This window comes from Erpetoichthys calabaricus, chromosome 5 (genome assembly GCF_900747795.2).
Source record: "Erpetoichthys calabaricus chromosome 5, fErpCal1.3, whole genome shotgun sequence".
Classification (NCBI taxonomy): domain Eukaryota; kingdom Metazoa; phylum Chordata; class Cladistia; order Polypteriformes; family Polypteridae; genus Erpetoichthys; species Erpetoichthys calabaricus.
In genome coordinates this window covers 133,985,646-133,998,509 of record NC_041398.2, presented here as the reverse complement: position 1 = coordinate 133,998,509, position 12,864 = coordinate 133,985,646, and the positions used below count along the sequence as shown (strand labels likewise).

The following is a 12,864-nucleotide window of genomic DNA, read 5'->3' as shown; positions in this document are numbered from 1 at the left end:
AGGTCCCATGCCCAGCCGGGACGCCCTTTCGATGTGTATTCAGGGGGAGCAGCCCTGGATGGTGCAGTACCTCCCCTGTACGCTGGATGGCTGCCCCCCTGGGTTGGAGCAGTGCCTAAGTCTCTCTCATGGGAGATGGAGTTCTCCACAGCCCTGTTGGGGTCTGGGGTGGCCGGCAGGGGGCGCGGCATGGGTCCCTGAGCCCAGCTGGACTAATCTTCAGGCCCACCCAGGATTGCAACTGGAAATAGGTGATCAAGCACCTGGCGCACTTCCGGGTGGACCATAAAAGGAGCCAGCAACCACCACTCAACAGCCAGAGTCGGGTGGAAGGAGGACAAAACTGTGGAGGAATGGTGGTGAAAGACAGAGGAGTGTTTTTGACTTTAGTGTTTAGTGCAGCGGTTCTCAAACTGTGGGGCGAAGTAACAAAAAAGGGGGCGCAAATGTTGCCATATGTGGTGTAATTTTGCTATTCGTAAGAAAATTTTAAATTTGTAGCGGTGTATCTGCAGCAAAAAATATAGGAATACATTTTATTAGGGTTTCAAAAAAATGTTAGGGGGGTGCGATTAAAACTGTTATGAAAACTCGGGTCGCAAATACTTAAAGGATGAGAAACGCTGGTTTAGTGCTTGCGATTGTGTTATGGCTGGGGTGTTCACAGGGAAGATGTGCCCTCCAGCCGAAGAAAAATAAAAGTCTTTTTATTTTATACCGCCGGGTCAGGCACAATATAGCGCCTTTCTTACAGTATAAAAAAATGCTACACAGTAGAACATAGTTTAAAGGGAAAAAATAATATCTACCATAATTGTGAGGAAATAACGTCAACTTGAAAACTACTAAATTTATCCTTTAATGCAGTACTACCTCCACAGAGCTATACAATTTAAAAAAATGCAGAGAAAATATTTTAGGAGCTTTTTTCTGTACACATCACTATTATTAACTCACACACATACACACGTACTCATACAATTAAACATCATGCTGAATAAGTATTTGCACAATTGAAATCAAACAAGCCAATCACCCTAAATTTGAGTAAGCAGATTCTGAAAATGGTTAGATGGATACAGGATCAAATAAAATACTGAAATTGAAACAAAAGCCCCAACACATAAGGAATAAAAAAATCAAAAAAAGAGATCTCCTTAATATATTTTTGGTTTCTTCAAGACAACAATGAGATCCGAAAGAAATAAAATGGAGACATATTCATTTGTCTCATGCTTCTCAGATATTTTTCCTATGAAAAAACACTCTGGTATTCTCTTAAGTGCCCCTCTTGAATTTCAACAGAGATCTCAGAGAAGTCACACAATGAGCTTAGACTTTCCAGTTCTTCACATTTTATTTGCAATTTTAAAGTATTTGCATTGGGTGCTCAGTAGTATACGGTGAAATGTATTGAAAGTTGTTTGTGGTAATAAAACACGTTACTTTGATTACAAAACTGTAGTCCTTGCTTCTGAATAAGGCTATTAGCTGCTCTAATTTATATTGCTGTGCTCAAATTAGATCCCATTCATTCTGGAAGAAAAGGCAGGCAGGTTGGGATAGTAGTTAAGACTTTGAACTTTAAAAGACAATGTTGATAATGTGCTGCTATCTTAAATAGTGACAACCTGATGACATCATGTAGCACAACTTCTAGTCGCTATGAAGCCGCAATGAAGTATTGTTGGCATCAATTTACTGTATCATACAACAGAAACTAACAAATAAGACTTTGATCTTCAATCAATGAGGTTATGGGTTCAAATCCCACTACTGACACTGTGTATCCACGATCATGCCACTTAACCTGGCTATGCTCCAATTGAAAAAACAAAAGAAACGTAACTAATCGTATCTCAGATGTTATAAGACATCTTAGATAAAGGCATCAATCAAATAACAAGTAAAAAACATGAAGTCTTGAAAGAGATTAAAACAAGAATAGAAAGGCATCTCACAAAACCTAAATGTTTTTCAAAACAAATTCTCAATTTTGATCCCTTTAACTTCAGTTGTATTTCATGTCTCCTTTTTGTCTAAAGCAAGATCTCCTAAGGAATTTTAGCAGATACATTTATGACAAAGTTGATTCTTAAATAAGACTTAAATTAGAATCTCTTTGAAGTCTCTTGAACCATCAAAGATCAACCTTTGAGAAGTAAAATTTTCCTATGGGAATGGAGGATTAACAGTAAACTGATATTTATGCAAGGAATCGAGAGTTTATGGTCTTTCTTTTGCCAAACAAATGAAAAGCAACCTATCTTTGTTTTATATGAAAATGTTGATATTATAATATTTATTTATTCATTCATTATATTTATGCACATATTATATTTCAATGTGACACACATAATTTGTTAAATATACAAAGAGTATCTGCTGTCCATTTAAAAGTAATTGTTCTGACCTGAATTATTTAATTGTTTAACCAAGTTGTTGAAGCAGGTAAAATGAATTTTTACATTGTTTGAGTATGGACACAGCTGTATATAAGACCAGTGGGCATTTTTGTAGTCGTAACTGTGAAAAAGCTACTTTAATAATCCATTTTAAATGCCTGTTAACAAACACATTTCAATCGTTCGATTTAATGTTTTTTCGATTCAGTTCAAAAATAAAATATTAAAATTGTGAGATAAATGCTAAGATATTTCTGTTCTTACTGAATGACTTCATGTTTAAATATCGGAAAGATTTTCCCAGAGGAGTGGGTGAAAAAACTGAAGGAACATTTCCAGCGAAGAAGATCTTGCCTTCAGAAGATATATGTTGTGCTACGGATTGTACAATGCTATTTTGTGTAGTCATTTGTTATGGAATGTGTATTTTCAGGTGGATAAGGCCAAAAGATACACTAATGTACTGTTTATTTGAAAAGTATGTAAATTAAAGGTAATTTTCCAAATAAATATGTACATTTCATTTTTCCCTTCATTAACACAGACTTGTCCTACCTGTATCTATTGCCATGCCTTCAGTTGCTGTGATTACAGTTATTTTTTATTAATTATATATGTATTTTGTTTGACTCTTTTTATTATTCCTTTATAGAGAAATGGATTACATTGTTCATTTTGTGTCATTTTTAACAATGTTAATATCTATTAACGTTACACTGTTTTTTACATTTATGCAATGCTGTCTAGTCATCATGTGACCCAATCTGTCGCACCTAAGATGTTTACTTGCAGGTTTATCCCTTGGTGGATAAATTAACACATCCTAGTCATTCAAAAATACAAGTACAGAGGATGATTTTGGTTTCTGACTTTGGTTTAGTTTTCAAGACAAACTCTTTTTTTGATTCACTCCCCAGATTTGTGCTCGGCTTATTTTTGTCTTTGCAGTTTCAACCCTTGCCTATCTAACTATGTTATGGGGTTCTTGACTTTCATCTCCAGGTCCCTTTTTGCTCTCACAATAAATTTTGTATACTTGAGTGTGCACATAACATTACCATGTAGTTGCCTGGTAACTGGAATTACTTGGTCTTCACCTAACTTCTTTTGGTTTTCACCCTTGTATCTTTTTTCTTAATTGTTTTAATATTTTGGAAGATTAACTTCTTGTTACAATTCTCAAAAATGGCTTGGTGTTAATCTTTCATTTGAAATGTCTCAAATTTTTATACTTCAAGTTCTTCCGGTTTGATCTCTTTGACCTGTTTTGACCCCTTTTATAATGTTTTCCTAAATCCAGTCTTAGACCTAACTGCATTCTAAATTGCCACATCCTTGCATGGTTTATTTCATAACAGTTTATCCTCAATTTGTTTCCAACAATTTCTCTGCACCCTCTTATAGACTATTCTACTCTTTCAAATCATTGTTTCAACAATGCTGCCAGTGGATCTTGTCCCTCCACATATGCTTGTGGCATCTTCTCTCATTTAATTTCAACTGTTCAATCTGAGATGAGATATAAACCTGACACAAGATGATGATGAGTTTATGCAGCGGCAAAAGAGAGACACAAACCATCTTTTACTTTATATACTGTATAACCACAACTTATTTTGTAATAAATTAATAGAAGAATGGGACGATCAATATTTTTTGACTATTGGCTATGGCTTCCCTTTTGTTAGGAACATGCAACAGAATTGAAGCAGCAAGAAAGGACTAACATTAGAGTTGGTGCTGTAAGAGCAAAGTTGAACTAATGTACTGGATAAGTGATGTATGGTACCTGTATGGGGTAATACTGTATAGTTCAGTATATCCTAATTACAGGGTCACGGGGGTCTGCTGGTGCCAATCCCAGCCAACACAGGGCACAAGGCAGGAAACAAATCCTGGGCAGGGTGCCAGCCCACCGCAGGGTGTGCACACATACACACACTAGGGACAATTTAGATGTCTTTGGACTGTGGAGGAAACCAGAGTACATGGAGGAAACCCACGCAGACACAGGGATAACATGCAAACTCCACACAGGGAGGACCCGGGAAGTGAACCCGGGTCTCCTAACTGCGAGGCAGCAGCACTACCCACTGCGCCACCCTAGATTTATTTTACTTTTTATAATATTTAATACAGTATAACAGCTTTCATGATATTAATATTACAGTGACAAATAGCTGCCATGTTTCCCATTCTATGTGACAGTCACAATTCTTTTCCAATCTCATCTCAAGATCAAAATCAGCTCAGTTTGGCTTCAACACTTGAGATGAAAGGAATTGCAACATTCTCAAAAGATGCTTCACCTCGAGCCTTTGTTGCCAATCAATTTCTGTAGTATATTTTTGTTATTTCTATTCATTTGTGTTTTGTCTTAATAGCATTGCTTTTTGACTTTTATGGGGGGATTGTTATCATTCCTCCTTGCTCTGTATTGATTCCTTCACATTGTTTAAGGTATTTATAAGTTTTGCTTCTGACCTTAGTCCACATGACCACAACAAAACAACTGTTCATTTCTTGTACAGGCTAAAATCACACAAGGAATACCTGAATGAGTTTAAAAAGCCCTGTTTTTCACAAGGCCCTGACTATTTAAGAAGACAAGAAAAGACCCCCTTCCAGGTATGTTGCGAGTGCAATGAGTGTAAAAAATGGGATAAATACAAAACACACAAAAAAGAACAAAAGTAGTCCTCTTCACCAAGCTAGATGGCCAATCTTTCACTGCCACCTCAGAAATACAATAGCACAAACTACTGAATATACCCACTGTAAGAGCCAATCTTAGAAAGTTAAAGTTTTGAGTTAAACTCATATTAATGTTTGCTTTATTTGAATAGAATATAATATCTTCTATAGTCATAGACAATGGTATAGTCTTTTGCCCCTATAAGTTAGCAAGATATAGAATCTTCTTACTATAACTGAGAAACTGTGAGTTAATAAGCTCCTGTTGTGTTTAGAACAGGTCCCAGTAAACAGGGACTTGAAAGATCCATTTTTAAGTTAGAAATGGGATAAGCATACAGTTTTCTGACCGTTTTGAAATGGTTCAGAAATTATAAGTGACTAGTAACGATTTAAGATGTAACAAGATTAAGCCTAGAACTACATTTTTTTCTTATTATAATTTTTTCTTTTTTTTTGCTATTTTTAATTTTCTTTTTTGTGTGAACTGTTTTACTTTCAAACTTAACTAAACTTTTAAAAACGAAGATATTTTGTCTGTGGAATCATTTCTGCACGTCAGGCTTTTGTTGAATCCCATTTTTTAAGTTGGAGCTGCTGAATTTTGGAAACTTTGGGAAAACGCAGCTACACCCACATATAAGTCGTATTTTCTATAACTGACTTAAAACCTGAAAAATCGATCAAAAAATCAAACCCCGACTTATACGCCCGTTCAAAAATACATTTTATTTTTTTACATCTTCTTGCTTCCTCCAATCTCACATGTTTCTCAGACACATTGAATTTTGTTGCAGCAGCGCAGTTACCAATTTCTTTCACCGCTTCAAAAATGTTTAATTTAAAACCTGCTTCATATTTTCTTCTGATCGAACGCTCTATCACAGATAAGGGATGCTCTTACGATAAAGGTGTATGAGGGTGTGAGATACAAAATACACAAATCAGTGCAAACGTCGCTTTGGAATAGTGTGGGTATTACCGTGTGGTCATGTAGGCACAATATATAGAAAAAAAAGGCAGTGTGCTCCGTGGTTACTCCCTCAGCATATCATAATCTCTTGGACCAATAGCGTGAGTTTTCCACATTCGACTTATACGACCGACATTATAAAATACCAGAAATTCATCCATCCATCCATTTTCCAACCCACTGAATCCGAACACAGGGTCACAGGGGTCTGCTGGAGCCAATCCCAGCCAACACAGGGCACAAGGCAGGAACCAATCCCAGGCAGGGTGCCAACCTACCGCAGGACACACACAAACACACCCACACCCACACACCAAGCACACACTAGGGCCAATTTAGAATCGCCAATCCATCTAACCTGCATGTCTTTGGACTGTGGGAGGAAACCGAAGCGCCCAGAGGAAACCCATGCAGACACGGGGAGAACATGCAAACTCCACGCAGGGAGGACCCGGGAAGTGAACCCAGGTCCTCAGGTCTCCCAACTGCGAGGCAGCAGCGCTACCCACTGCGCCACTGTGCCGCCAATACCAGAAATTATACGGTAAAATCAAGTCCCGACTTATCTGCAGGAGAACTTATCCGCGAGTATATACGGTACTTTTTTCTTGCACAGCCTCCCTCTCCAAGTGCAGGCACAGAGAGCTCTGACAGCTCTCAAGGCAAATTGCAAGAATACAGTAGATTACACACTCACTAAATACAGAACTATCACATATGAGGATACATATTGTTTTCAAATAATTCAAAAACAAAGTAGAAACTAATTAACATAAATGAAAAACAATAATATCTGTTCATCAGCTAATTACAGAACCATATCCAGATTATAGAAAAGAGGTCAGAGACAAGCCAGACGCAGTCAGCATCCTGGAGACCTCAGCCAGCTAGATGCCTTCCCGCTACTGGTCATTCTACAGCTGAGTCAGTGCTGGGCTGGCCAATCTGATGAAAGGACAATTGATGAAAGCCATGAGCCATGTGTTCCTGGGGGATTTAGTTTATCTTGCCCCACATGATTGTTCAGACAATGAAAATTCAGGTAGTGTTAGTAATGAAGAGATAAACTCAAGCTGAGCTTTATATTTAACATTGGAGTTCCAGTGATTGGTGTCCTCACTCTTAGATAGCAGCTTCAGAGAAAATGTCAGGCAGAAATATTTTTGGTTGTGCTATGTGTTTTTACATATATATTTACAATATTATTATAAGGGCCTGACAAAAGGAATGTGTCACCATGGAGACAGAATGCACACTGACAGCATTTAACCAAACATCTTCATCAGCTCACATGTAAAACTGAAAGCTCTCAAAAAAGCTTATAGCAGCTTTAGCACTTGCTATTTTGAAATACAATTTTAAATAACAAGATAAATAAACAGCAATTAGGAAGGAAGCAATATTTAAGTGAGAAAAGAACTTAAAAAAACATTTTTACTAGGAATCTTTGACATGACAGCTTCTTTCTCCATCCTACCATGCAAGGCCGCAGTCTTGAAAAAGGAGCTTAATGGCAAAGGGTAAAATAAAAAATAAAATTTAATCTAGGAAATGAGTGGCTGGATTACAACCAGCACAAAATCGAAACGGATTATATAAGGGAGCTTTTTTTAAAATTGAATTTTCTATAACTGACTTCATTCAGTTTTGTCAATCACTACCTCTATTCAGGACATTTAAGTTTTTTTTTCTTCATAAAAGTAAAGGACACAACATAAAGAAATGAATGCGTACATGCAGAAAGCCTTTCTCATTTTCAAATCATGGAACCCTTGTTTGTCTTTTCTTTCTATGAGATTTCTTGATCTTCAGTTCAGCTAAAATGTTTGGCTTCTTTTGATTTGGGCATATTTTGGACTTTTGTTCCTCAGCTTCAGTTTGTAAAAGTACAATAAAGTTTGTTGTCTCCTGCCTACAATTTTTCAATATCTCATTTAAGTCATGGAGCTTAGAAATATGTATTTACTCTTTATTCTAGTGATTTTTCTTCTACGAATTCTCACTTTTTTTTTAAACTCATCACACTGATTGATTAAGGAAATGCCCTCAATTAAAAATAAAGCAATAGCATATAACATTTCAGGATAATTTGCACTAGGCAAGGAAAAGGTTGGCCAAGTAGTGATATCAGTTGAGTGTGCTGCTGTGTTCATTCATAACAGGGACTGATACTCTGCAAAGGCATTTTCTGTCATAAAACAATATAGAAAGACATTAAAATATCAATTTACACCCCCTAACAAGCCTGGTAGGTTGCACACTTTCGACCTGCTCCATCTTTCCAGTCTTAAAAATCAATTGTTGAAGAAACACTGTTTCATCTTGTAATAGAAACACTGGCCTTTTTTTAATGTATCCATTTTAATAATGCTTTTCCGAAATATAATCCTGACACATACAAATACATGTACAGTAAATAAGATTTTATTGCATTTTAGGTAATGTCACAAATGAGTATTTTGGAGGAGAAACCACAAATTACAATAAGCCCAAGCAATAGATATAATAATGATGTGAAGTATTAACACAGGCCAACAAGGTTTATAATGAGTGAATATGCCACAAAGTGGAACTGTCCCCGATAATGTTCAGTATTGACTCATTAGATGCTTAAATTTATTTAAGGTTAATGAATTTTCACTTTGATTTTGGCTCAGGATTACTAAGATGGAGATGTATAATGAACTGTGCACACTAACTCAGTTAATTCCATCCATCCATTTTCCAACCCGTTGAATCCGAACACAGGGTCACGGGGGTCTGCTGGAGTCAATCCCAGCCAACACAGGGCACAAGGCAGGAACCAATCCCGGGCAGGGTGCCAACCCACCGCAGAACTCAGTTAATTTCCCTGACTATTCTCCAGGTGACTATTAAAAACGCAAGAACCTTACAAACTCCACAATTCATAAAACGTTTTTTCCCCCATAAGGTTTTCAGTCTCTTCCAGCTCATTTGAAGCTGCTTATGGTTAAATAAAATGTAGTCTCCAAGAAGAAATAAATGGAGAATGGCATTAATTACTGATAAAACATACAAGTACAGTTCATCATCATTTGTCAAGGCAGTATTGAAAATGAATGATTTTCAGTGTGTTACTGCAGTCCACGTATTTAATGAGATTTGCACTCATATAAATAGCTTGCTCATATATATTTCTATTTTTGAGTATTATTATTAATATTATCATGTTTGCTTTTTCTTTTTGTTATAAATTGCTTGCCTTTGTTTTCATTCTTATGCTGCATAAATACATGAGAAAGCAATTCATAAGCACTCCTGGGAGAAAGACAGAGAAAGTGACATCTAAGAAAGGATAGGCAAAACTAATGTTAGACATTGGTTGGTTTATCTAATCAAAATAATATTATTCTAATGTTACAAAAAATGTTGAAATCACACAACTGCTGGACCCTAAACAAGTTGGAGCACCACATCTGCCAAGCCCTGGGACTTTGGAAGTGCAGCTTCCCATAACCTTCAACACTCTAAACTTCTGTGCACTCCTACAGCATCTGGAGAAGATAACAGCCAGAGCATCAAGTGCACCTCAGCAAACTGCTGTGTTTATCTCTGTTGACTTTTATCTTGGGTCTCCCAACAGAGCCTGTTTGTGGATTTGCATGCTGAAATATTCTTTAAGACAAGTTTAGTATAAAAAGTATTTGTGCCATGTTTGATTTGTGTTGATGTGGTTATTTTGTCGCTGTTGTGGCTTTTAGGCAGAACTGTGAGTGGATGACTTTTCCACGGTGTGATTCCCAGCATTGAACCTAGTCCATCTTTATGTCAGACTTAACACATTCTGAAAACTTTTAGTCCTATTAAAGGTCATGGAGAGCCAGAGCCTGTCCCAACAGCACTGGATGCAAGACCAAAAACAGTGCTAGAAATGGAGTCACTCCACTGCAGGACCCGCCAGTCCATCACATGGCCCTGACTTAAGACAACCTTTCTGATATTCTTAATCAGGAGAAGAATGCCCTGGGTGTGTATCTAACATAGAAATGGAAAAGAAGTTAAATATGAGAGCTACATAGACATGTTCATCTGGTAACTGTAGATATTCCATACAAGTACAATAATAATTTTCATTCTAAGTTCTCAAAACATCATGACAAATTCAATTTCATATGATATGATAGTCAAAAATCTGAACATACCTCTTTAGATGGATTCATCGGCTTTGTGAAAATTGTTTTCCAGTATGCCCAGGCAAACATGATGAAGAAAACATGATAAGCTAGCAGGCAAACAACTGTAACAGATAACAGATCAACTAATTAATTTCCATGTACCCTTAGGATGACACCAATGAAGCTTAATGATCTAATTTAAATAAAGATACACAAGGATTCATCATTAAATAACAAAACATTTACTTCACTTGCCTAAAAAGTCCCATTAGTGCTAAACATTTATTAAATATGTTAAAATGTGAAATATTAATTTATGTTGGAGAAACTGAACATTTCATTCTAAAAAAAGAAATATAAAAATGTGAATCTGAAATTCTGAAACTTTTATAAATATTCTATATGACTTAATAAATACTATGTCAAAATATAACAGTAAAAAAGTACATTTTAGAGATTTCAGGTCATAGAAATATGGCTCATTTGAAACACTTAACTTTAAAAAAAGTAATATATATATTTTATGAAATACTGCACTGACTGAAGGGCATGAAGATTGGCTGGAACTTTATGCCATTCAAGTGAATGGATACAAAGCTACAAAGACTTCTTTTCACTGTGTTGAATCATATCACATCTGCACTGTTCCGTGGACATAAGTACATAAATCCCAATAATTCTAAAAAATGTAGTCCTAAACACTTCCAAAAATGCCAACTAGACCATCAAACCCGGCCAGTAACAATCATCAATCAAAAATAAAAAGATTTTATTTAAACAAAAATGCTCTGTGAAGAAGAGAAGCTCCATTGAGCTCAAAAAGAATAAAGGTTTTGAGTAAACGATGATCCCAAAAATCACAAATCCAACGCAAGATCACAACACAGGCCAGATGGTCAAAAATCCAGAGATATCAAAAAGCACAGAAGAAACATAAACTCACCAAAATGCCCAAATGCATTCTGAATGAACCACCAGGAACTGTGGAAAAGCCACCAGGTTTATTGGGGAGAAGGGAAGTTCTTGGTGGTGATTGGCAGGTGGCCCTGATTCTTGGGGGATCACCCACAAAACACATGAAACATAACACAGACAGCTTATAGACAAGATCAAAAACAAAGAATAATGCACATAATCACAAAAGCAACATTAACATACTGAAATAAATAGCATCAAAATTAATAAAAATGGCACGAAACAAGTATTTTCAGGGGAGGAACCCTGACTGAAACATGATGCACTGACAGGACTGTCCCTGTATTCCCCTGATTTTGAGCACATGCTGTCCAAGTGAGGGTGAGCATCACTAATTTATAAAATATAATTAAATTATATGTATGTTTCTTGTGACATAATTCCAAATGATTGTGATTACTTTATGACTACGATAGGGTGCCAGCCTATCAACATCACAAAGCATAGTGGGTCTACTAACTGAAACTCCCTACTTTCTTATAACGACAACAACTTCTTTAAAGGATGAATTTAATATTATGACATTTTTAAAGCTATTTGATTGGGCCCGCATCATACCTGACGGATTTACATTTGAGACTATACCTGGACAGTGGAAGGCAGGAATGAATGGTAGCCTAAAACATGTGCTGCCCGTAAGATTTTCAGCTGGTCTTTCGAATAAAGGTGGACCCTCATTTTGCAAAAGGCATACTGCACTGAAACCTGTTATGGTGGTTATCCTACAATCCGTTCTGGGCCCTGAACTTTAGGTTCTAAACATTGTCACAAACGTGTGAATGGGAGGCAGGTAAAGGGCTCGAATAAGGGTAATTCCATTACCGACTAGGGGAGGGTAGAGGTCATTAACCCTTTAATTTTTTTCCCTGCAGACCAGTCATGGGAAATCCTGCCTGGCCCTGACGACGTCACTTCCGGTTCTGGAGCCAACGACATCATTTCTGGCTCAAGGCCCCAATGACGTCACTTCTGGTTCCAGCCCTGATGACCTCATTTTCTCTGCCTAACTTTAAAGCTGCCATTTTGTCACGTACACATCAGTTCCATCTTGAATTCAATTGAAATTTGTTTTTCTTTGCCTGACCAGCAGCAAACCACAATATACGGGGTGGCTACCCCAAAGCTTTCTTGGCCCTCTCGTTACTTTTTGTTCTGACAACATGTAACATTAATTACACATCTAAAGGAGAGTAAACTTTCTCATGTATTGTGCTCTGGCTCCGTAAAATGGAGAAGGGAGAAAGTAAATGGATATGTTAAAAAAATGTTAAGTTTAGTATTTAGTATAAAATATAAAAACTACATACATCTGAAATGTAATTTAATTTCTAAGTAGATTCAAATCAGTTTAAATGAACTGTATTCCTCATGAGACTTACTTCCTTTATTTCCTTAATGCAAAAAGCCAGAAGCCATTATTGTAAGTGTATTAACAGAGGCCTGCCCCACCAGATTATCAGTGTATCCCAGCTCTGGATACCCTTTATAGCTGAACTATTTATAGCAGAAGTAATGTCTACGATTGCTGCACTATCTTTTAATTAAAATTAATCCAAGAGAAGGGTAATTTTTGAAATAAAATAAACTGAATGTCTGAATGGTTGAAATAATGCTTGGCTTTCTATTGAAAATTCATCATTTTTTCAATTGCTTTAGTTGTGATAGTTACATTATGAAACTA

General features: G+C 36.6%; 1 protein-coding gene across 1 annotated transcript in view; it reads right to left on the bottom strand.

Annotated features, from left to right (window-relative positions):
• The window catches only part of zdhhc2 (zinc finger DHHC-type palmitoyltransferase 2), a 234,048-nt gene that overhangs the window by 95,240 nt on the left and 125,944 nt on the right, over window positions 1-12,864 (bottom strand). Inside the window, exon 3 of the mRNA XM_028802046.2 lies at window positions 10,236-10,330. Within this exon, the coding sequence (XP_028657879.1) occupies window positions 10,236-10,330 (95 nt within the window). The remainder of the gene's footprint in view (window positions 1-10,235; window positions 10,331-12,864) is intronic.